Raw genomic sequence first — 22127 nt, 5'->3', positions numbered from 1 at the left:
GCCTGGTCTGATTCCTTCCCAGCCAAGGCTGCTGTTACCTGGAAAAGTAGTATTTGCCTATTTTGCCCTCCATCCATCCTGAGCTAAAATCAATAGGGAAGAGGCTCACAGGAAGAAGACCCGATAGCAGCTCAAGAACACGTAGCTCAAGAGAGGTCTGGCGCTTTTCACAATCCCAGCACCTTTCCCCCCGGGGCCCCCACCAATCTTTTGGCTTCCCCGGGCCCACCCCCGTGCCATTGTATAGGTGGAGCAATGTGCACACAGTAGACCACGACAAATCTGCAATGGCCAGGTATGCATGGGCTGGGTGTTGCAGCCCAGGCTGGTCCTCTAGCCACCTTAGAGTTTTGTTTTGTTTTGTTTTGTTTTAAGGAAACCAGTCACAGGAAAGCTGCAGACTGTTTAAAAACACTTTATGGAAGCTCAGGGAAAATGTAATCTCTGGCACAACAAGTAACAAAGACAGCAGAAAAGCAGAAGCATGTCTTTGGCCACTGTATACAAATCATCACATGAGGCAGGCACCCAGGGTAGAGGCAGCAGCTCACACTGCAGTAAACACGCAGGATGTTGTAGACCAAACTGACGAACGTAATGCAGGTAAATCACTGGACCAAATGGCACCCACCCAAGAGGAATGGAATGAGAGGGCTGTGAGCCAAATGTTGTAGCCTGTCATTGCAACAGCCATTAGACCAAGAGTCTGAGAGACTTGCCATTCAGAAGGAGAGTTCTTTATGGCTGCTAAAAGCCAGGCGCCTCATTTCCATCCTGAGCAGGCTGGCTGACTCTCAAACAAAGGGCAGAATTATAGGGCCACGCAAGTATAGGCAAGTTGCTGAGGGAACAACAGAGAAAATTAGGCCTGAGTCCAACCTATTCTGTTATAGCTTTATGAGGCGGAAACTGAGTGCGGGCTAGTGGGTAGCAGAGGGTATTTAGGGCATTGTTTGCTCAGGGACAGGAAATGAGGAAAATGGTTGGAAAAGAAAATGGTTCACGTAGCTCTCCAGTTTATAAAGTTCAATCACATCCAATATTGTTTCATCTTCCCAACAGCCTTTGAGGTAAGCAGGGGACAGATTATTAGTCTCATTTTATAGATGAAGAAAGGAGGCTCAGAGGTGACTGATTGCCCCACAGTCACGTGGCTTGAAGTTGGTGGAGCTTGAACTCAAAGCCCACTGGCTCTGCAGGTCCCAGTCCTACTCCTGTAGGAAGTAGGACTCAATGCCAGGAGATGGGGCTCAATGCCAGGAGATGGGGCTGTTTGACAGCTAGAGAAGGAGAGACATGCGCAGGGATCCCAGAGCCCTTGAAACAGAGGAGTGGGTGCACACGCAGTATCAGAACATGGGCTTTTTATTTTGTCCATTGTTTTTCTCAATGCTGGCACCAAAGTGCCTTCAGGGCACCTCTCCCCTAGGCTCTTCCCTGTTTCTTGGGACTCTGTCTCCTGTAGCTGCAAAGAAAGGGCAGAAAAGAGCTGGAAGGAAAAAGAAATGAAGTGGGAAAAGGAGTGCAGAAAACAAGCAAATGAACAGGCCCTCCCCATAAGGAGGACTGGTCAAATCAGGAGCGGGAGCCCCATAGGTGACTCTTGTCCTCCTGTTCTCACTGGGTCCATACCTTCCAGCCAGGATGAAGGCTGCTGGGGATGTCTGTCAAATTATCTCCAGCTCCTGGGTCTCTGAGATACCAAACTTGGTCTTATGCTGGTCAAACAGTTTACGTAGGGCATCAATATAGAGTGCGTGATATTTAGCCACGATCTCCTGGCTTGGATTCTCAATCTTGGGCATTGGTAGAGGCTCCCCGACTGCCAGGGGAGACAATGAAGGAAAAGAGAAAAGCATCAGAATAGCTCATTCCTCAGAATAGGCCCCAGGCCTCAAGCCCAGACTATCCCCATCCTCACCTCAAAAAGCTGCCACTCATCCTAGCCAGCCTCCCTGCCTCTGAGCAGAGTCAGAGCTGAGGTTCAGCCTCAGAGCTAGATCCTGTGTCCTAGACTGAGGCTGCCAGCAGAAAGGCCCACTCACCAATGGTGGTTACAGGCCGACTATAGGGCAGAAGGCCCCAGGATTTCTTGGTGAAGCCACGTCCATAGAAAGCACAGGGGTAGATGTGTATCATACTCCGGAACCACTTCTGGAAGCGGTTGACAAAGCCACCAGGTGTGAAAATGTGCTGATCATAGAGGTCCGTCTCCCCAAAGGCATACGCAGGTATTAGAGCCACCCTGCAGAGCAAAAGCATATCCTGTGAAGCCCAGAAAGGTAAGGACTTTGTCAAATGCCAGACACGCTGACGGCCCGTGATCCCTGGGTCTGCCTACAGGCTTCTCAGACCTCAGTCCAGCTGTGCCTAGATCCAAGTTGGGAGCTCCATGGCCTACCCCTGGCTGCCTGTGGGGGCAAAGCAGTAGTAAGCTAAAGGAGGAGGCAAGCTCAGACCCTCCTGGGAACCCCTGGGTCTGAAACGGTGGAAGGTTAAGACCCAAGGGCCATGCCAGTTGATTTTCTTCACTTTAACACAAGCTAAGCTTGGCTCTCTCTGAGACAGAGTTGTTGCCAGTCCCCTTGTATAGAGGGACCGGCCCAGATGAGAGGCTGCTGTGAGGGAGAACAGGCTCAGGGCTGGCCCTCTGCCCTTTCTACTTCAGCAGAAACGCCTCCAGGACCTGGTCTCAGCTCTTCAACCCAGAGGTGGCTTTCCTCCTCCCTCTTTTTTTTTTTTTTTTAACTTATTTATTTTTTTAATTGACAAAAAAAATTATCTTCCTGATGACCATAGTTCATAAGAATGTATTGTATACTTCCTTCTCTCTCTGTGGATGTCCTTTCCTCAAAACCCCGTCTTCTTCTTTCCCTGCAACACTTTTGGATCCCTTCCCCCAGCCTGGACTGGAGCTGTCCTTACCCATGCTGAAGGGCCGTGCGCACAAAACCAGACCGGTTCTTCAAGACCAGGGTGGAAGAGCCTGGCAGGCTGTATCTGCACTCAGCCAGTCCACCAACCACCACAATGATCATGTTGCCTGTGCCTTTATGAGTCAGCAGAAAGTCGATGGAGGATTGACTTACAGAGCAGATCCCTGGTGGATAGAAAAAGCCAAACAGCCATTGGCCACTTCCCAAACCCCTACATTTCCTCTCTACTGCTTCAAAGGAGGGACAGTGCAAAGAGCCTCACATCAGGCAGGTGAGCCTATGATAGCTGTTTCAGACCAGAGGGAATCGGGAGCTGGCCTTGCTCTCATGCATCCCCCTACACTTCTCCCTTGGGGAGCCATTTTTTCTTTGGCTTTGTGTCCTAGGAGCCAACTTACCTGCAGACATTACATATTCCCTGAGGAAAGGCATCCAGAAAAAGGCTCCCAGTGTGAGCACGTAAGGGGTGATGCCAGGAAATATCTTGGAGAAGCCTGAGGCCTCTGTGGCAAAGTGGCCAAACCATCCACAGGCCAAGATCCCATGAGGGTGGCAGACGAGGATGTAGTTGCGGCTGGGGGAGATGTCATGAGTCTTCAGAAGCTGCGGAAGAAAGTAGAATCAGGAGGGCTATCCCCAGGGTAGAGAACTCCTCTTTTGGGCAGAGATCTGAAAAGAAAAGGACTGCTAGGTCTAGCCATGCAGATTGCCCAATGTACAACTCCAGGGGGCGTCATTCTCAAGAGCCTCAATGTGGATGGCGCCCTCCACCCCTAGCCTGACCCAACTCCTAGCACTGAAGTCGGGGCTGAGCCCAGGCCTGAGTGGGGACCTGGGGCTACTGACCTTGAGAGGGAAGTAATCCCTGTAGTGTTTCCACAGGCGCCAGTGCCTCACACAGGTAAACCGGCGGCCGCCTGAAAACAGAGGCAATGCAGCCAAGCTTTGTCCATTCCCACTGTGGGCCTGCCCTAGGGTGCTCTCACCCCCTGCTGTTTCCTGGCCTCTTAAGTGGCAACGAAGGTGGGCATATCAGGGCAATTTAGGACAGGCCTAGCTTCTGCTTCACTAGCTGCCCCTCCCCTAACCTACTCCAGTTCTGATCTGGGCCTTTCTACCACATTAAAAGGACCCCTTCCCTCAGCCTCTCTAGCCCAGGGAGGGACAGGCTAAAGGGCTGTCTGGGAATTGGCCAGAGCCTCTCAGGATTGTGATGAGAGAAGGGGAAAGAGCATGTGGCAACACAGCACCAGCAGGACCCTTACCTCGCTGAGGGGTCTTCCAGTCAAAAGCCAGCCAGATGAGAATAAGCACAGTGACAGGCCAGTATGGTGTGAACACCACCAGGTAGAGGTTGACAATGGTCACAGTGGTTGCTGCAGGAAGCCCAGACCAGAGTTAATGAATTTCAAGCGGTCCCTCATACTTACCCTATCTCTGGAGTTCTGTCCATCCCAAAGTCATATGCACTCTCTCTCACACATACCCACTCAACACTCTCACTTCTTCACCCCAGCACCTGGCCCACCTGCCCATGTCCCCAGCCCCCTCTCCTATCTGGTCTTGGAAACCTGATTCAGGTCTAGAAGGCAAGGTGTCTTCCTCCCTAGCTGAGCTTCACACTGTAAGCCCTCTCCTCCCTGCGCCCTGCTCCAGCACTGCACTGGGCTCTGCCTGCAGTGTGGTCAGTGGCAGTGAGCCAGTGGTGGGCCACCAGAGGTGGGGAATCCTGGAACAGTTTTCCTCCAATTCACATCCCACTCTCCATATCTTCTCTCTGAGGCATTAGTTAAGGGAATACCAGGGAAAGCACAAACCCACCTTCAGCCCAGTTGGGAGCACACCAGATGGCAAAGAAACAAAGAAAAATACAAACCGGAATAGAATAAGGTACTGGGCTGTATTAAGTTCCAGTAAGATAGGAACGCTGTAGGTTAGTGTAGTTAGGAAGAGTTACTAGAGATGAGTCATAGGGAGCCACACTCAGAATTATTACTGAACTCAGTTTTTAAGGCAGCCGTAAGTAAGATTATTTGGGAAAGTAGGTCAATAAAAGGTTAGAAAAGACAGAGAACATTTCAAATTGAACATCGTAGATTGAACACAAGTTTTTGCCTTGACTTCTTGCTGGAGCTCCATGAAAATTATCATTAAAATGTTTTTTAAAATATAGATCCACAAGGAGAAAGAGAATTAATGAGATGCCAACAGCAGATAAGAGATATTAGCAAAACATTTCCATATAGGACAGCAGATGGAGGAGAGGGTAACTGACTTAGAACAAAAAAATTAAAATCTAGTTACCTGAAGGGGGATGCCTACAAGATGTGAGCCTATTTGCACTGGAGGATCTAGGAAAGATTCAGAATTTGGAGGCATCAGGTGCCACAAGAGGCAGGGATGAGGCACAGGGCTAGAAAAACTGGAGGACAGGTTGAAAGTCTGCCAAGGAATTAGAACCCCAGGTTCCCTCTCCTCCCCTACACAACTAGATGATGGGAAGATTGTTCCCCGAAAAATTGAACCAAACAGACTCTAGACTCAAATACTTACACTAGACACAGCTAAGATATTATATAAGCAGTCAAACTATTAATCAAGTATATAAGTGGAATAAAGGCAATTTCAGATGCACACAGTCTCAGATAATTTGTCTCCCATGCTCCTGTCTCAGAAAACTACTGGAGAATGTGCTTCACCAAAATGAGGGAGTAAACCAAGAAAGAGGAAGGCATAGAATCCAGGAAAAAAATGACCCAATGAAGGAGGGCAGCAAGCAGGGCCAGGGATAGGGAGAGGTGAGCAAGGTGCCCAGGGCACAACATTGAGCAAGACACTCACTCTCAGGTCATGCAAGTACTGGCCCATCACTTGCACAGCCCTGAGAGTGAGCACTTTCTTAAATTTTGCACCCAAGGTGCCTCAAGGGCCCTGAAGGTGACAGCTGTGCATGAGGCCAAATTGTAACAGGAAGATGCTGAGCTCCAGCAGCGATGTTCTAAAGGAAATAAAATGATGGGGGGGACTTAGATTCTTGTTGCATTTGCCCATACTGAGAGATTGACATGTCTGCAGAGATTCAGAGGGTGAATTCGTGATAACTAATAGATTTCTAATAGATAACAAAAGAAACGTAAAATGAAGCAATTAACTACAATTCATTTCAGTGCATGGTATGAGTAAGGCTACAACTAGAGTTTCTGAATGAAATGAACGATTTTCCTGATACTTTGTGGTAAGAAACTCATCCCCTAAATGGCTTTAGGATGCTTCACTATGAAATATTAAATTTGTGTGCCTGTTTCAAGACTACTGTACTCAATTTTTTTTTTTTTTTTTTGACGGAGTCTTGCTCTGTCGCCTAAGTTGGAGTGCAGTGCCATGATCTCAGCTCACTGCAACCTCCACCTCCCGGGTTCAAGCAGTTCTCGTGCCTCAACCTCCCCAGTAGCTAGGATTACAGGCGTGCACCACCACACCTGGCTAATTTTTGTATCTTTAGCAGAGACGGGGTGTTGCCATATTGGTCAGGCTGGTCTCGAACTCCTGATCTCATGTGATCCACCTGCCTCAGCCTCCCAAAGTGCTAGGATTACAGGCATGAGCCGCTGCCACCGACCTGTACTCAATAATTTTATCTGTGAATTCTAGAGTCTGTGAAGCTTTTTATGTAACAGTTTTCTGCCCAACATTTCATAGGGAACGTTCACAACTGTGCTTCCTCTTTTCTAATCTCAACGGTTTCTTTTTCCAGATAAACTTTGAAATTATTTTGTCAAATTGCAATGATGATACTTCTAGGATTGGAATTAGGTATTTTTAATCCTTATGTTAAGTAGAAAAAGTTTTATTTCTAAAAAATATTTAGTACTTAGATTCAAAAATTGATTTTAAAATATTACATTAAAAATAAAATAAAACGAGGCAATTATTAACTTCAGGGAAAACAAGAAATTCCACGGGAAAGGAAATATAATCTTGGTGACTAAATAGCTCAGTTATGAATCATATTTTCTAGTCATAGGCATTTAACCAAAACCTGTGCTATAACAATTTTGGGAGGATGGGGAAAGAGGAAGTTCCAGTGATAGTGTATACAGCCAAATTCTCATCTTCCATATTAGGAAGTCAATAGACAATGTCTAAAATTGTTACATCAGCAAATAATAAGATTTAGAAATATGGAAGTAAATTCCAGAAGAAAGAACCAACAAAGTTGAAAAGCACTGCCTTGCGAAAGAGCATTAAGGGTGGAGCAAAGGCCAGTAGTTCTTGGGTTTTGATAAGCACCATATGACACTACTGACTTCTTCGAGAAGTAAAGAGAGGCATGAGCCTAGTCCGGAGGACACCTCCCAGTTTCCTTTAGGCTCTGCTCAAACCTAGGCAGTGCTGGGGACATCTTGTAAGTGCGGCCTCAGGTAGGGTGCCCTGTGATGTGATGAATCTTGGATCTGCCACTTACTGTGTGTGACCAAAGACGTTGCTGAGCCTCAGTTCCTCATCTGCAACATGGGAACTAAAATACCAATATCTGCCCTATTTCCCTCACTTATTGGGAGGGCCTTCTCTCAAGGCCTTTACGGTCCAAATGGATTCAATTGCACTCCTAGAGTGAAGAGCTGAGAGGCCTCCGAAGGGCCATTGCCCCACTTGCCCTATGTGAGCTAGTGAGAAAGGGGCAAACACTGGCAGCCCACGTCTGCTGCCAGGACCGAGAGCTCTTCTGCCTGCCCTCTCTATACTTCTTAGTATACCCAAAGTCAAACTCCAGTTAGGAGTCCTCTGAGTCCATTTTGTCCCTGGACTCATCCCCTTTCAGCCACTCTCCTCCTTAACCCTTCTCCGCTCCACCTGCGCCCCTGCCACCTCACACTGGGACCTGATCCCTCAGTCTTGCTTCCTCCATTTCTCTCGTGCCCTGTCCCCATCTTCAAGTCCTATTAATTCGACTCCAATTTCTTGAATCTCCCCTCTTCTTTCTTCTTCTCTGCATCACCATCACTAATGGCCTGGTCCAAATTACTGCCATCTGGATTACTGCAACAGCCTCCTACCTGGCATTGCCCCTTTCACTTCTATCTTCCTATGATCAGTTTACTTCACAGAGCTAGAGTAATCTTTGATGCCATCACCTTGTGTCAATCTCCCTCATGGCTCCACATGGCTCTCAGAAAAAGTCCAAACTCCTTTCCATGGTTTACAAAGCCCTATACAATTTGTTCCCTGCCTGTTTCTCCAGTCTCTTCCTTCTTCCCTCTCTTGTTTGTTCATTCATTCATTCAATATCTATCGAACACCAATTCTGTACTTCTCACCCTCCACCTCACTTAACCACTGGCAGCTTCTTGAATGCATTATGTGCCCTTTGCCATCCTAGCTTTTCCATGTGTTGCCCACTCTCTGCCCCAAATGCTCTTCCTTTCTTCGTCTATTTCCTATTTGTCCTTCAAGAGTCAACTCAAATTCAAGAGAAAAATGGGCAGAGGTCATAAATGGGCAGTTAACAGAAAAAGAAATACTAATTGCTGATAAGATGAAAAGATGCTCAATCTCATCAGTAATTAAGGACGTTCAAAGTGAGGCGACAGCTAATGGTTTCTTGCCTGTCACTTCTAGGTGGAGGTAGTAAGGACTGCGGATGAGTTCTCCATTCACTTTCCCTCCCATGCTGTGGTAATCCCTCAAGTTCCATTTTGCAGCGACACAATTTGGTGGTGCCTCCATCTGCCTGAGTATTAGTGTCCACAGTGAGCGGTGACTCCCACCAACCTATGTTGGACATTCAGCATGAACAAGAAGTAACCATTTGCTGGGTTAAGCCACTGAGATTTCAGGGTAAATTTATCAGCACGGCATAACTAGACCATCCTGATTAATACACCCTGAATGCTCTCACTTTGCAAATGAGGAAAATAAGACTCAGAAAGGATAAATACCTTGCTAACAATTGCACAGATAGTAAGTAGTAGACCTGGAATTTGAAAACAAGTGAGGTGAGGTAAGGAATGCCCACCCTTCCTATTCACTGGCATGCCTCTGTGGCAGCCCTGTGCACCAGGGCCTACTTGCATTCTTTATTCCTAGATAGTTTACAAGGTCACTTAATTCATGTCCCTGACTCCAGCCGGTACTCACCTGAACCACTGGAAAGGCGAGAATGTTTTCTAGGACCCCTTCCCACAGTAATGATTTGTTTCAGCATTTAGAACACAGTGGCCAGCATAGAAATAACTTTGACCAAGTGTTCGTAGTGTAGGTGTTGGAAGACATGGATGGATAAATGGTCAAATTCCTCTGGACGAGGTTTCCAGAGCCTCAGTCTGCCACCTGACCCAACTGTCTGTCACTGGTGGTTTGCTTGAGTCCCTGTGATTGCAGCTAAGCCCTTTTCCTTGGCTAGCCTCAGTGGAACTGCTCCTCATCTTCCCAAAGCATGCCCTCTACACCCCAATGTAGACCCAGGAGGTCTCACACCTGCAGCAAAACCCATGTGTATACACGCGCATATACACACCCCTGCATAGGCACACACCCATATGCACACACACATATGCCCACAGGGACACTCACAGATCCCACAAATACCATGGCCAACCTTCCTTGTTTCGCTGGAACAACCCTAGTTTGACCATTGAACATCCTGCAACCCTAAAATCCTTCAGTCTCAGGCAAACCAGGATGGTTGGTCACCCTACCAAAGGCTGAAGACTCACTGATAATAAAGGCAATGGAGATCCAGTGGAAAAGAGCAAAGACCTCCAGGGCAGTCTTGAGGTCCTTCTTAGAGGGCAAGAACATTGTGCCCAGCGTCCCAGTGGCTCCAGTTAAGCGCTGTTCAGCTGCCCAGCCCTGATTGCTCAGGAGTCTGTGATGTTCCCTCTCTTAATGTTTTCTTCTCCAGCCCCTGCCTAGTCTCCGCCCCTGTACCACCACCCCCCAACAAAATTACAGGACCACATAACGCCTCTGCTTATCCTGTTCCTTCCAGCTGCCCACTCACCTGTACTTTTACCCACTTGGGTATTGCCTGGACTGAGATTGTGACACTCCTTTGCACACTTGGCTAGAGAAATGTGGATGAAGCCCTGGAGTGGGAAGTTAGTGTAGGCGTGCAGCTGACAAGAGGCCTCCAGGGCCAGTCTGGATGGTGGAGGGTGATGGGCAGGAGGGAGCCCAGGGCTCAAATGGGACACAGGACTTGCATTTCTGTTTCTGAGGCCCAACTGTCTATGATCTCTCAGTGACAATGTGATTGGAGGGCAAAGGGAAGGAGGTCACAGGCCAGGCCTTAGAAATACCTTCAGCCTTTTGGTCAGTCTGGGAGAACTCATTACTCACATTGAAGAGACATCACATGTATGTCTGTGAGCTATCATAGGTACTGAATAAAACTGTTATTGAAAGAAGAAACAAATGTTAGGGTATATTATTCTGTGTACATGAAATTTTAGAATAGGCAAAACCAATCTGTAGTGAAACAAATCAGAGCAGTGGTTACCTGTGCTGGGGGATTGACTAGGAAGGGGCATGATGGAAATCTTTAGGGGTAACAGCGACGTTTTCTGTCTTGATAGGACTTTGAGTTACACAGATCAAAACCTCATTACTCAGTGAGTATACACTTAAAATTTGTACATTTCACTGCCTGTGGATTTTACCTCAAAAGTAAACAAATATAGAACTCTCATTAATTCTGAAGTGTTTAGGGGTGAAGAATACTAGGCTGGGCATGGTAGCTCACACCTGTAATCCCAGCACTTTGGGAGGCCAAGGCAGGAGGATCAGTTGAGGACAGGAATTAGAGATTACAGTGAGGTATGACCATGCCACTGCACTACAGCCTGGATGACAGAGTGAGACCCTGTCTCTAAAAAAACAAAACAAAAAAAGAGTGCTGATGTCTGCAATTTACTTTGAAATACATATAAAATATACTGATGGGTGGATACAGGGATGTATTGATGGATAAATATGTAATAAATCAAACATAGCAAAATATTATCTGTGCAATCTAGGTGGTGGGTGTTCACTGTACGATTCTTTCAACTACTCTGTAGGTTTGAATTTTTTAATAATAGAATTTTGAGAAAAGAGTTCCCTCAAGGTCATACTTTGGGAGACCGAGGCAGGTGGATCACCTGAGGTCTGGAGTTCGAGACCAGCCTGACCAACATGGAGAAACCCCATCTCGACTGAAAAATACACAATTAGCCGGGCGTGGTGGCACACGCCTGTAATCCCAGCTACTCGGCAGGCTGAGGCAGGAGAATCACTTGAACCCAGGAGGCGGAGGTTGTGGTGAGCTGAGATTGCACCATTGCACTCCAGCCTAGGCAACAGGAGCAAAACTGTGTCTCAAAAAAAAAAAAAAAAAAAAAAATGCAGTGGCTCGCTCCTGTAATCCCAGCACTGTGGGAGGCTGAGGTGGGTGGATCACTTGAGGTCAGGAATTCGAGACCAGCCTGGCCAATATGGCGACACCCCGTCTCTACTAAAAATACAAAAAATTAGCTGGGCATGGTGGCGCGTGCCTGTAATCCCAACTACTCCGGAGGATGAGGCATGAGAATCACTTGAACCCGGGAGGCAGAGGTTGCAGTGAGCTGTGATCCTGCCACTGCACTCCAGCCTGGGCAACAGAGCATGACTCTGTCTCATTAAAAAAAAAAAAAAATTTTACAAATGTGACTTTTTTTCATGCACATACATGTGCACATGTGGTCTTTGCCTGTGAGCATATATATACAAAGGGAAAATACATATCTAGTTGTCAACACATGTTTGTATGTGCACATTAGTAGGTGGCATCTCCAAGTCTGTGTGTGATGGGAGATATGCGAGTGTGAAAGATACCAAGTCCAGCCAGGTGTGTCCTATAGACCAAATACATGGAAGGGTGGAAGCCTGGAAGGGTGTCTTAATGCAACATCTAATTATTATGAGGACATAATATATACCAGGCACCATTCTGGGCAGCAAAACAAACTAAAAAAAAATCATGCTTTTGTGAAGTTTATATTCTGGTGGAGGAAGTTTGTCTTCCTCCGTCTACTTCCTCCTTCTACTAAAATGATAGAAATTAATTAATTAACTAATTCTATAGTGTGTTCTAAGGTGATAAAACCTACGGGGAAAAAACATTTGAGCAGAGTAAGAGGGATGGATGCAGAGTGCTGGGCAGTGGGAAGGGATCAGGCAGGGAGAGCAGGCTTTACAATTTTAAAAGGAGTGATCAGGAAAGGGCACGCTGAGAAGGTGGCATTTTAGCAAAGGCTTGAAGGAGATGAGGAAGCAAGCAGTGTGGCAATTTGGATTGAGAATGTTCTAGGCAGAAGAAACAGTAAGGGCACAGCCCCTGAAATAAGGTGTCCCTGGCAGGTCATGAGGAGGAGCAAGAAGACTTGAATCAAGTGCATGAGAAGAACTGAGTAGGTGACGGCAGAGAGCAGAGAGCCTGGCAAAGGCCTGCTCATGGAGGGCCTTGTAGGCCAACATAAGGACTCAGCCTTCTACTCTGACCGAAATGGGAAGCCTCTGTAGGGCTTTGAGCAGACAAAAGTCAGAATGACTTAAGTTGCTAAAGGGTAGGGAAGAAGGAAGAGACCTTTGAGGGGCTACGACAATAATCCCCTGTGAGAGATAACAGTGCCTCACACCAGGTTGGTGGCAGTGGAGATGGAGAGAAGTAGTTGGATTCTCCATGAACATAGAATTCCACAAAAGACCGTTTGGCAGAAGGGCTGGAGTTGGGACGAGGCAGAGGAATAACATTCTGTACGGCCCTGTGGGAAGGATCTGCACTTGCCTGCCAAGGAGAAGCCAACTCAGCACAGCTGGGGTTGGGCTGTTGGCCAAGTGCGTGGAGCCCCAGGACACTTCCAGGGGCCAGCACCCAGGCAGTAAGTGGAGACCGCAGCAGCCTGAAAAGAGAGGAAGAGCTGCCTACCAGAGAAGAAGGCCTGGGACTGAGGCCACTTCACTCCCTCCTCTGAGACACTCCTGAGACGGGCCTCATTTGTATCAAGCCTGGCCTTGCGGAACTGTGTTGATTCCACCTCTTCACACATCTGTCCCCTGCCCCTGATGCCTCACTCTCCCATCTTGGTCTGGGAGCTCTCAGGGGCAAGAATTGGGTGGTTCTGGGTCTGACTGTTCTCACGTGCCCAGCCCCTAACACAGGCCACACAGTAGCCACTCACTGACAATTGTTATGAAAATGCCTGAGTGGATGGAGGCCTGGCCCATATGGCACTGGGCAAGTCTCTGAGGCTTGGTTTCCTCACTTCTAAATAGGAGATAATGAATGGTCACTCTCAGACATATGAGAATCCAGAGAAGTCATAGATGGTCGATCACTTTGTGAACCGTGAAATGGTGTCCAAACACAGGTTGCCACCGTTGCTGCCATTGAGAGAAGGGGTAGGAAGGATACAGTGGGGCACTGAGGAGTGAAGGCCCAGAGCCAAACTGAACCTGTCCCAGAATGGGCTTCCCTCCAACAGCATCACTGTGGAGAAAGAATGGCAGAAATTCTGGAGCAGAAGCCATGGCAGGGTGAATGTTTTGGACATTTTGGAAGCCCTGCCTTCTCGTCCACAGAAAGAAGGCCATGTACCTAGCTGATGCATCTGCGTGCATCCCCCCCCATCCTAACACCAAACAGAGAAGTGGTCAAGATTGTGTGGGGGCTTCCAGTCCTTAGTCCTATCCCCCTCCACCATCTCTCCACTCTATCCTCACAACATTCCTGGACTTTCTGAGACTCAGAGATGGTCAAAGCTGGAAGGGTTCTTGGAGTTTTCCATTAATAATTCCAAGCTACTCAGGGGAAGACTCTCCATGGCTTTCATTGAGACCCCTGCCAGTGAAATATTTTTTCATGCTCTCAGACCCAGGCTCAAACCTCACTGGTCCTACTCTCTAGGCTCCTGGAAACAGATGAAAAATAAAGCCAGTCATTCTTCCTTCACATAGCAGTTTTTACTCTGTCCAGGTAGGGTTGTCAGGTAAAATAACAGGATGCCAGTTAAATTGGAATTTCAGATAAACCATGAACAGTGTTTGAGTGTAAGTATGTCCCGTGCAATATTTGGGACATACTTACACTAAAACATTATTGCATGGGACATACTTCTACTCAAACATTATTTGTTGTCCATCTGAAACTCAAATTTAACCAGGTTCTGTACTTTTATTTGCTAAATCTGGCAACCCTATGATCAGACCGGGATCACGTGGTCAAAGCAGTTGGCACACCCTGGCAGCCACAGCCGGGCCTTGTCTGGCACATCCAGAGAGCAGACCCCATTCAGTGGCTCACGAAGTCTGAATGTCATCCCCAATTTCTCAGCTGCCCCAGAAATCAGGCTAGCCTCCATCTCCTGCGCTTAACGGCTTACTCAGATTCTTCCAGCAGAGTCCCCACTGTGCTGAGGGATATTTCCTGCATGCCCAGCACCCACTGCCAGCCCACTCATCTCTTCTGATTCTGGTTCAAGGGCCAGTTCTCGCTTTCTCTCATTTAGCAAACTAAGAATGATCAGGGTATGGGAGCCTACCTAAGAAACCAAAGCAGGACATTAGTGATGGAAGGCAAAGAAAATCAAGCATGACAGTTTGAAAGTGCCAGAGCGGGCCTCTTCTGACTCAGAGGATTGGAGATGGTCACTGTCCTCTGCTCTGGTGGGTAACATGTACCTTTCCCGTTTCCAAAGGGCTCCTGGGATTGGCGGCTTTCACATGGCCACTTTTTCCCAAACATTCACATTCACCTCCAACCTCATGCCACTGGTGACAGTAACAAGTCTCAAACTCTCCCGGGAATGCTTATGCAATCCTTCAGCAGATGTGGAAAGGGAACAGGAGAAGCTTCTCCGGGTACATAGACCATTGCTGAGGACGGACAGAGGGAGAAAAGAGGCTAGAACACTAATCAAGAGCAAGACTAGGAACCTGTCTTCCAAAGGTCAGCTTCAATTTTGTATGCAGTTCTGTAGTTGTTTTTTAATCTGTCTTCTCCTACTTGGCTGTATGCTCCTTGAGATCAGGAGCCTCTATTTTGTTCATTGTTACATCCTAAGTGCCTAGAACAGTGCCTGGAACATTGCAGGGCTGATAAATGGTGGCTCAACGACTGATTGAATGAATGAGCAAAGGGGGTCGGCATAGGAGAGGGGTCAGGAACAAGGTTGGGGCAGCACAGAAACCAGGCCTGAACAGAGCAGGAAGCTCGTGTGGCCCCAGAGCCTTAAGGGACACGTGGGAGGATGAGGAAACAGTAAATCCACAGTGATCTACTCAAAAGCCTTCAGTGAGGTTGCCTCCTTGTTGCCCAATCTGCTGTATCCCTTGACTCATGACTCACACTCCAACACCTACAGTCCGGTGATATAATCCCTCATAGGCAAGTTCTAGGAAGACAGTTATTCTCTAGATGCCCAGAAACTGTAAGCCCAGGACAAGATGGGATGATTTCCTTACATCCTCTCTCTTTAGATTCAAATAACACATGTGCTATTGTGTCTAGTTAGGAGAACTTGGTTGTGTTAGCTTATGTTTGACAATTTTTCAACAGCCCTTGAGCTCACTGGAAACTTCCCTCTGATGTAGGCTACAAACTCAATCCAGACAGACACTTAGAGACCATTAAACTCTGAACTAATGAGGATCCTGATTACCATGGAAACTGCCATCTCTGGTGACCTGTGAATGTGAGAAGAAATAAGGGTAAAAGGGTGGATGTGGGGATACAGAATGGGGAACAGGAGCTGGGAGGTGGGGACTGAGGTATGATAGAGGGAAGAAACTGCAATGTATTACTGGCCTCTTTGGTGCCAGGCACTGAGCATTGCATTTCACATACATTTGATCATCACAGCCCCCTGGAAGTTAGGGACTCATTCTCTTCTCCACCCACCTCACTGACTGGCAAAGCATAACCGTTAATCAACATGACGGCCTATCACCATTCCTAGTGCTTATTATTGGAAGAGGTAACCTTGAACTCCCTGCCATCTAATCCTTATCAAAAGCTCACTTGTGAGAAATGATATTCATAGAGAGATGCTTGAAGAGCAGGCAGCTCATCCATTGCTGGAGACACGTGACTTTAAAAGGCAAGGCCTGTGCTTCGGAAGTTGGATCATAATCTCCAGATGGGAGACTATGTGTTGGGGGAGTAGGCTTCACTTCAGAGCTGGAAAAGGCACATTCGATATTATAATAACTATGGTTTCCTTAACACAAACTACAGACAGGAAAGCTCAACATTTGCAAAGCTGGTTTTTCTGCACTTCAGGCCACAAAAACAAACCCACACAATGGGGTTTGACATTCAGAGGGACCTGTCATTCCTTCTGCAGAATCTCAAAAAGCTATCTTGATTGCAGCAAACAAGCAGACTCTACATGACCATCGCTATCACACTATCAAAGTCCAAAAGATGTCTCTTTCAGGATCAGCATAATGGTTTTCTAAAATTATAATTGCTTTGATTCATTTTAAGTCACAGTATTTAATTTCTTTGAAACATGCAAATGCCAGTAAGGGAGAGTGTGAAATAGTTCCATTTATTTCAAATAAGATAGGAGAAGATGGAATAGACATCCTTTGCCCTATTCCTCTTGCTATTACAACTAAAAACTCTGGATATTATATACAAAACAACACAAGACTCCAAAAAGTGGAAAGAAGGCAGACCACATAGGGTCTTCAGGACAGGAGGAAAGACATGAATTTTCTTTTTGATTCATGTAGACTTGAAGTTAAAGAAGCCAGCAACCAAAAATACACTAACAGCCACAGACAAAAAGAGCCCCTATAAAAGCCTGTTTTCTCCAGCCAAAGGACTAGGAATGAATTAGCCTAGCAAGACAGAAAAGTTTTAGATAATAATCACTCTACGCCAGCCATAACCAGAGAAAAAACAACTGTGGCCCCACCCCCACCAGCAAAGACTGAGTGGGAAGCCTAGACTTCCAATAATGATAAAAGGATGGATATACCAAGAAGATACAAAGATCTTAAAATGTATAGGATTTGCAACAGAGGTGCAAAATATGAAAAGCAAAACCTGATAGAACTGAAAGGAGAAATAGAAAAGGCTACAATTACAGTCAGAGACTTCAAAACTCCTCTCTCAACAATAAACGTAAGAATTTGACAGAAAATCAGCAAGATATAAAAGAATTCAACAACATCATGAACCACTGGGATCTAAACATTTTTAGAACACCCCACCCAACAGTAGCAAAACATGCATTCTTTAAAGTGCCCATGGAGCATACATTAAGATAGGCCATATTCTGGGCCATAAACTAAACAAACCCCAACAAATTTAAATGAATGGAAATCATATACAAATATGTTCTCTAACCACAAAGAAATCTATGGTAGGCTATTCTTGCATAGCTATATATAAAGAAATACCGGCTGGGCCAGGAGCAGTAGCTCACGCCTGTAATCCCAGCAGTTTGGGAGGCTGAGGCAGGTGGATCGCCCGAGATCAGGAGTTCAAGACCAGCCTGACCAACAGGGTAAAACCCCATCTCTACTAAAAATACAAAAGTTAGCCGGGAGTGGTGACAAGTGCCTGTAGTCCCAGCTACTTGGGAGGCTGAGACAGGAGAATTGCTTGAACCCAGGAGGCGGAGGTTGCAGTGAGCTGAGATTCCACCACTGCACTCCAGCCTGGGTGATGGAGCAAGACTCCATCTCAAAAAAAAAAAGAGAAAACAGAAAAAGAAACACCAGCTGGGTGCAGTGGCTCATACCTGTAATCCCAGCACCTTGGGAGGCCAAGGTGGGCGGATTACTTGAGGTCAGGAGTTCGAGACCAGCCTGGTCAACATGATGAAACCCTGTCTCTACTAAAAATACAAAAATTAGTTGCTAGAGGCTGAGGCAGGAGAATCGCTTGAACCCAGGTGGTGGAGGTTACAGTGAGACGAGATGGCCCCATTGCACTCCAGCCTGGGTGACAGAGCGAGACTATCTCAAAAAAAAAAAAAAAAAAAAGGAAGAATACCAGAGACTGGGTAAGTGATAAACAAAAGAGAAAGGAGGTTTAATTGGCTCATGGTTCTGCTGGCTGTACAGGAACCATAGCAACTCTGCTTTTTAGGGAGATCTCAGGACACTTCCAATCTTGGAGGAAGCAGGAGCAAGAAAGAGATTGGGGGAGGTGCCACACACTTTTGAACAACTAGATCTCACAAGAACTCACTCACAATCTCAAGGACAGTACCAAGAGGATGGTGCTAAACCACTCATGAGAAATCTGCCCCCATGATCCAATCGCCTCCCACAGGCCTCACCTCCAACAGAGGGGATTACAATTCAACATGAGGTTTGGGCAGGGACACAGACCAAAACCATATCAGAATCAAAGTAGAAATCATTAACAGATAACAGGAAAACCTACAAACACTTGGAAGCTAATAACTCACTTGTAAATAATCTATGGGCCAGAAAGTCTCAAGGAAAACCAAAAAGTACATTGAACTGAAAGATAATGAAAACTAAACATATCAAAACATGGAAGAACCAGTTAAAATAGTACTGAGAAGGAAGTTTGTATCATTAAGTGTATACATTGGAAAAAGACAAAAAGTCTGAAATCAATTATCCAAGCTCCCACCTCAAGAACCTAGCAAAAGAAGGGCAAACTAAACCCAAAGCAAGCAGAAGGAAGAATATAATAAATAGCATAAATTAATGAAATTTAAAACAGAAATTCAATGGGGAAAATCAATAAGGCAACATGTTAGTTCTTTGAAAAGATCAATAAAATTGACAAATCTCTAGCAAGACTGACAAAGAACAAAAGAGGAAACACGAATTACCAATAAAGCAGGGAATACCACTATAAATCCTCCCAACATCAAACAATAAAAATGGAATAGTACAAATAATTCTACATACATAAATTTGACTACTCAGAATAAATGGCCCAATTCCTCAAAAAACACAAGCTACCAAATTTTACTCAATATGAAATACATAATTTGATTAGTCCTATTAAGGAAAAATATTTTTTAATTTTAAAACTCCCAAGAAAGTGATCTCTTGGCCCTGAAGGTTTCACTGGAGAATTCTATCAAATGTTTAAAGAAGAATTACTACTGATTTTACACAATCTCTTTCCAAAAAACAGAAGAGGAGGGAATACTTCCCTCCTCTTCCTGTGAAGTTAGTATTTACCCTGACACTAAAACTAAACAAAACAGTACCAAAAAAGAAAACTGCAGACCAATACCTCTCATGAATGTATATTTTTTAATCCTTTTTTAAATTACCAAAAGAATTCCTCAACATATAAAAATAATGATAAACTATGACCAAATTGGGTTTATTTCTGAAATGCAAGACTAGGTCAATACTTAAAAATCAGTCACTGTAATCTATCATATTAATAGGTTATAGAAGAAAAATCATATTAGCATATCAATACAGAAAAAACATTGACAACATTCAATACCCATTCATGTCAAAAACTCTCAGAAAAATAGGAATAGATGGGAAAGGCCTCAACTAGATAAATAACATCTACAAAATCCTACAGCTAGCATCATACTTATCAGTGAAAGACGAAATTCTTTTCCTCCTAAAATCAAGAACAAAACAAGGATGTCTGCCCTTGCCACTCTTATCCAACATAGTGCTGGAAGTTGTAATCAGCACAATAAGGCAAGAAAAGGAAATAAAAGACACACTTACTGGAAAGGATGAAATAAAACTGTCCCTATTCACAGATGACATGATTGTCTACATAGAAAATTCCAAGGAATCAAGGGGGAAAAAAAAAACCTCCTAGAAATAATTAGCTAGTTAAGCAAGGTCATAGAACACAAGATAATTTTTTTTTAAATTGTATTTTTATATACTAGCAATGATCATGTGAACACTAAAAATACGATACCATTTACAATCACTCAAAAAAAGAGAAATGCTTAAGTGTAAATCCAACAAAATGTGCACAGGATTTATATGCTGAAAATTATACAGTGTCACTGAAAGAAATCAATGAAGATCTACATAAATGGAGATAAATATCCAGGTGTTCAAGGACCGGAAGACTCAACATAGTAAAGATGTCAATTCTCCCCAAATTGATATACAGCTTGAACATGATTCCTACAAAAATCCTGGCCAGGCACGGTGGCTCACACCTGTAATCTCAGCATTTTGGGAGGCTGAGGTGAGAGGATCGCTTGAGCTCAGGAGTTTGAAACCAGCCTGAGCAACATAACGAAGCCCCCATTTCTACAAAAAGTAAAAAAAAAAAACAAAAAGTTAGCTGGATATGGTGGTGCGTGTAGTCGTCCCAGCACTTTGAGAGGCCAAGACAGGAGGATCGCTTGAGCTCAGGAGTTCAAGACCAGCCTGGCCAACATGGTGAAACTCTGTCTCTACTAAAAATACAAAAATTATCCGGGTGTGGTGGTGTGCACCTGTAGTCCCAGCTACTCAGGAGGCTGAGACATGAGACTTGCTGGAACCCAGAAGGTGGAGGCTGCAGTGAGCCCAGATCATGCCACTGTACTCCAGCCTGGGCAACAGAGCAAGACTCTGTCTCAAAAAAAAAAAAGAAAGAAAGGAAGGAAGGAAGGAGAAAGAGAGTAAGAGAGAGAGAGAGAGGAAGAAAGAGAGTGAGAGAGAGAGAAAGAAAATAGGCAGATGAAGGGCTGAGCGTGGTGTCTCACACCTGTAATCCCAGCACTTTGAGAGGCAGAGGTGGAGGATCACTTGAGCCCAGACTGGAGTGCAGTGCTGCTGTCTTGGCTCACTACAACTTCTGCTTCCCAGGCTCAAGCTATCCTCCCACTTCAGCCCCCAGGAGTAGTTGGGACTACAGGCACACACCACCACACCCGGCTTATTTTTTGTATTTTTGGTACAGATGGGGCTTTACCATGTTGCCCAGGCTTGTCTGGAACTCCTGACTTCAAGAGATCCTCTCACCTTGGCCTCCCAAAGTGCTGGGATTACAGGTGTGAGCCACCGCATCTGGGAAAAAAAATTAAAAAATCCCCAAAATTAGCCAAGCATGGTGGTGCCTGTAGTCCCAGCTACTCAGGAGGTTGAGGTGGGAGGATCATCTGAACCTGATCCCAGGAGTTTGAGGCTGCAATGAACCATGATCATGCCACTGCATTCCACCCTCGGTGACAGAGCTAGACCCCATCACTAAAAAAAAAAAAAAAGGAAAGAGAGAGAAAATAGGCAAATGACGTAAACATTATACTGAAAAGGATATGGCATAGATGGCAAATGAGCGCATAAAAAGAGGAACATCATTAGCCATTAGGGAACTATAAATTAAAGCCACAATGAGATACCACTTCACACTTACCAAAAGGGCTAAAATAAAAACTTGTGGCTGGGCACAGTGGCTCACGCTTTAATCCCAGCACTTTGGGAGGCCGAAGTGAGTAAATCACCTGAGGTCAGGAGTTTAAGACCAGCCTGGCCAACATGGCAAAACCTCGTCTCTACCAAAACTACCAAAATTAGCCGGGCATGGTGGCAGGCGCCTGTAGTCCCAGCTACCCGGGAGGCTGAGGCAGGAGAATCGCTTGGACCCGGGAGGCAGAGGTTGCAGTGAGCCGAGATTGCACCACTGCACTCCAGCCTGGGCGACAGAGCGAGACTCCATTCCCCGCCCTCCACCCCGCCCCCCACCCCGCCAAAAAAAAAGAGTAAACTGAAAGGACTGTGTTTGCAGGAATGTAGGGAAATGTCCTTTGATGCACAAAAGTTAATGGTTCCCCGGTTAAGGGACCTGAAAGACTGGAGAAAAACGCACTGCTTCCTCAACAGTAGGGGCAATGCCAAGTCCAGGGTTAGAGCACATTCAGCGGTGTAGTATCTGTCGTGGGGCTGTCAAGTATGGCTACTGCCTGCATTGTGTGCAGACTTGGAAATGAACTGGGCTGTCAATCAGCGAAAGACTCTACAAGCCCAACTGCCACACACATTGCAGGAAGGCCATATTCGAATCCCGCCAAAAACCTTTGCTGTGGGGTCCAATGGGCGCATACGTCCGTCTCCCAACAGCCAATCCTAGCACTGGGCATGCCTGTGGGGGCGTGGCCATGGAGACACAGTAACCAATGGCAGAGAAGAATGTGAATGGGGGAGGGGAAGCGGTGGCTGAGGTGAGCCAAGAGCGGCGGTTAGAGCCGGCTG

The 22127-nt window shown here is 45.9% G+C and overlaps 1 protein-coding gene across 2 annotated transcripts; it reads right to left on the bottom strand.

The window, feature by feature from the left end:
- Positions 1 to 399: 399 nt before the first annotated feature.
- LOC100998508 (acyl-CoA wax alcohol acyltransferase 2) lies at positions 400 to 11091 on the bottom strand. 2 transcript variants are annotated; one of them, XM_003917829.4, is made up of 8 exons: positions 9653 to 11091; positions 4202 to 4312; positions 3783 to 3853; positions 3335 to 3539; positions 2926 to 3100; positions 2046 to 2245; positions 1633 to 1822; positions 400 to 1489 (listed from the first exon to the last, which is right to left on the bottom strand). In XM_003917829.4, exons 1-7 carry the CDS (start codon positions 9735 to 9737, stop codon positions 1668 to 1670), a joined length of 1002 nt encoding a protein of 333 aa, XP_003917878.1. In that variant the 5' UTR covers positions 9738 to 11091; the 3' UTR covers positions 400 to 1489; positions 1633 to 1667. The 2 variants fall into 2 exon arrangements, with proteins under 2 accessions (XP_003917878.1, XP_009196024.1); XM_009197760.4 differs by having other exon boundaries at positions 400 to 1465.
- Between the last annotated feature and the right edge of the window lie 11036 nt (positions 11092 to 22127).

The sequence above is a fragment of the Papio anubis genome, chromosome X (genome assembly GCF_008728515.1).
Source record: "Papio anubis isolate 15944 chromosome X, Panubis1.0, whole genome shotgun sequence".
NCBI classification, from domain to species: Eukaryota; Metazoa; Chordata; class Mammalia; order Primates; family Cercopithecidae; genus Papio; species Papio anubis.
Note: the sequence above shows the minus strand (reverse complement) of the source record. Positions and strands in the feature narration are given on the sequence as shown.

Excerpts from the sequence above, each read along its gene's own strand:
- LOC100998508 (XM_003917829.4), bottom strand. The coding sequence starts at position 9,737 with ATGTTCTTGCCCTCTAAGAAGGACCTCAAGACTGCCCTGGAGGTCTTT. Across the intron at positions 4,313-9,652 it reads CTCCATTGCCTTTATTATCA|CAACCACTGTGACCATTGTC; the intron begins GTGAGTCTTCAG and ends GGCTTCCTGCAG. Across the intron at positions 2,246-2,925 it reads CGCACGGCCCTTCAGCATGG|GGTGGCTCTAATACCTGCGT; the intron begins GTAAGGACAGCT and ends TTTGCTCTGCAG.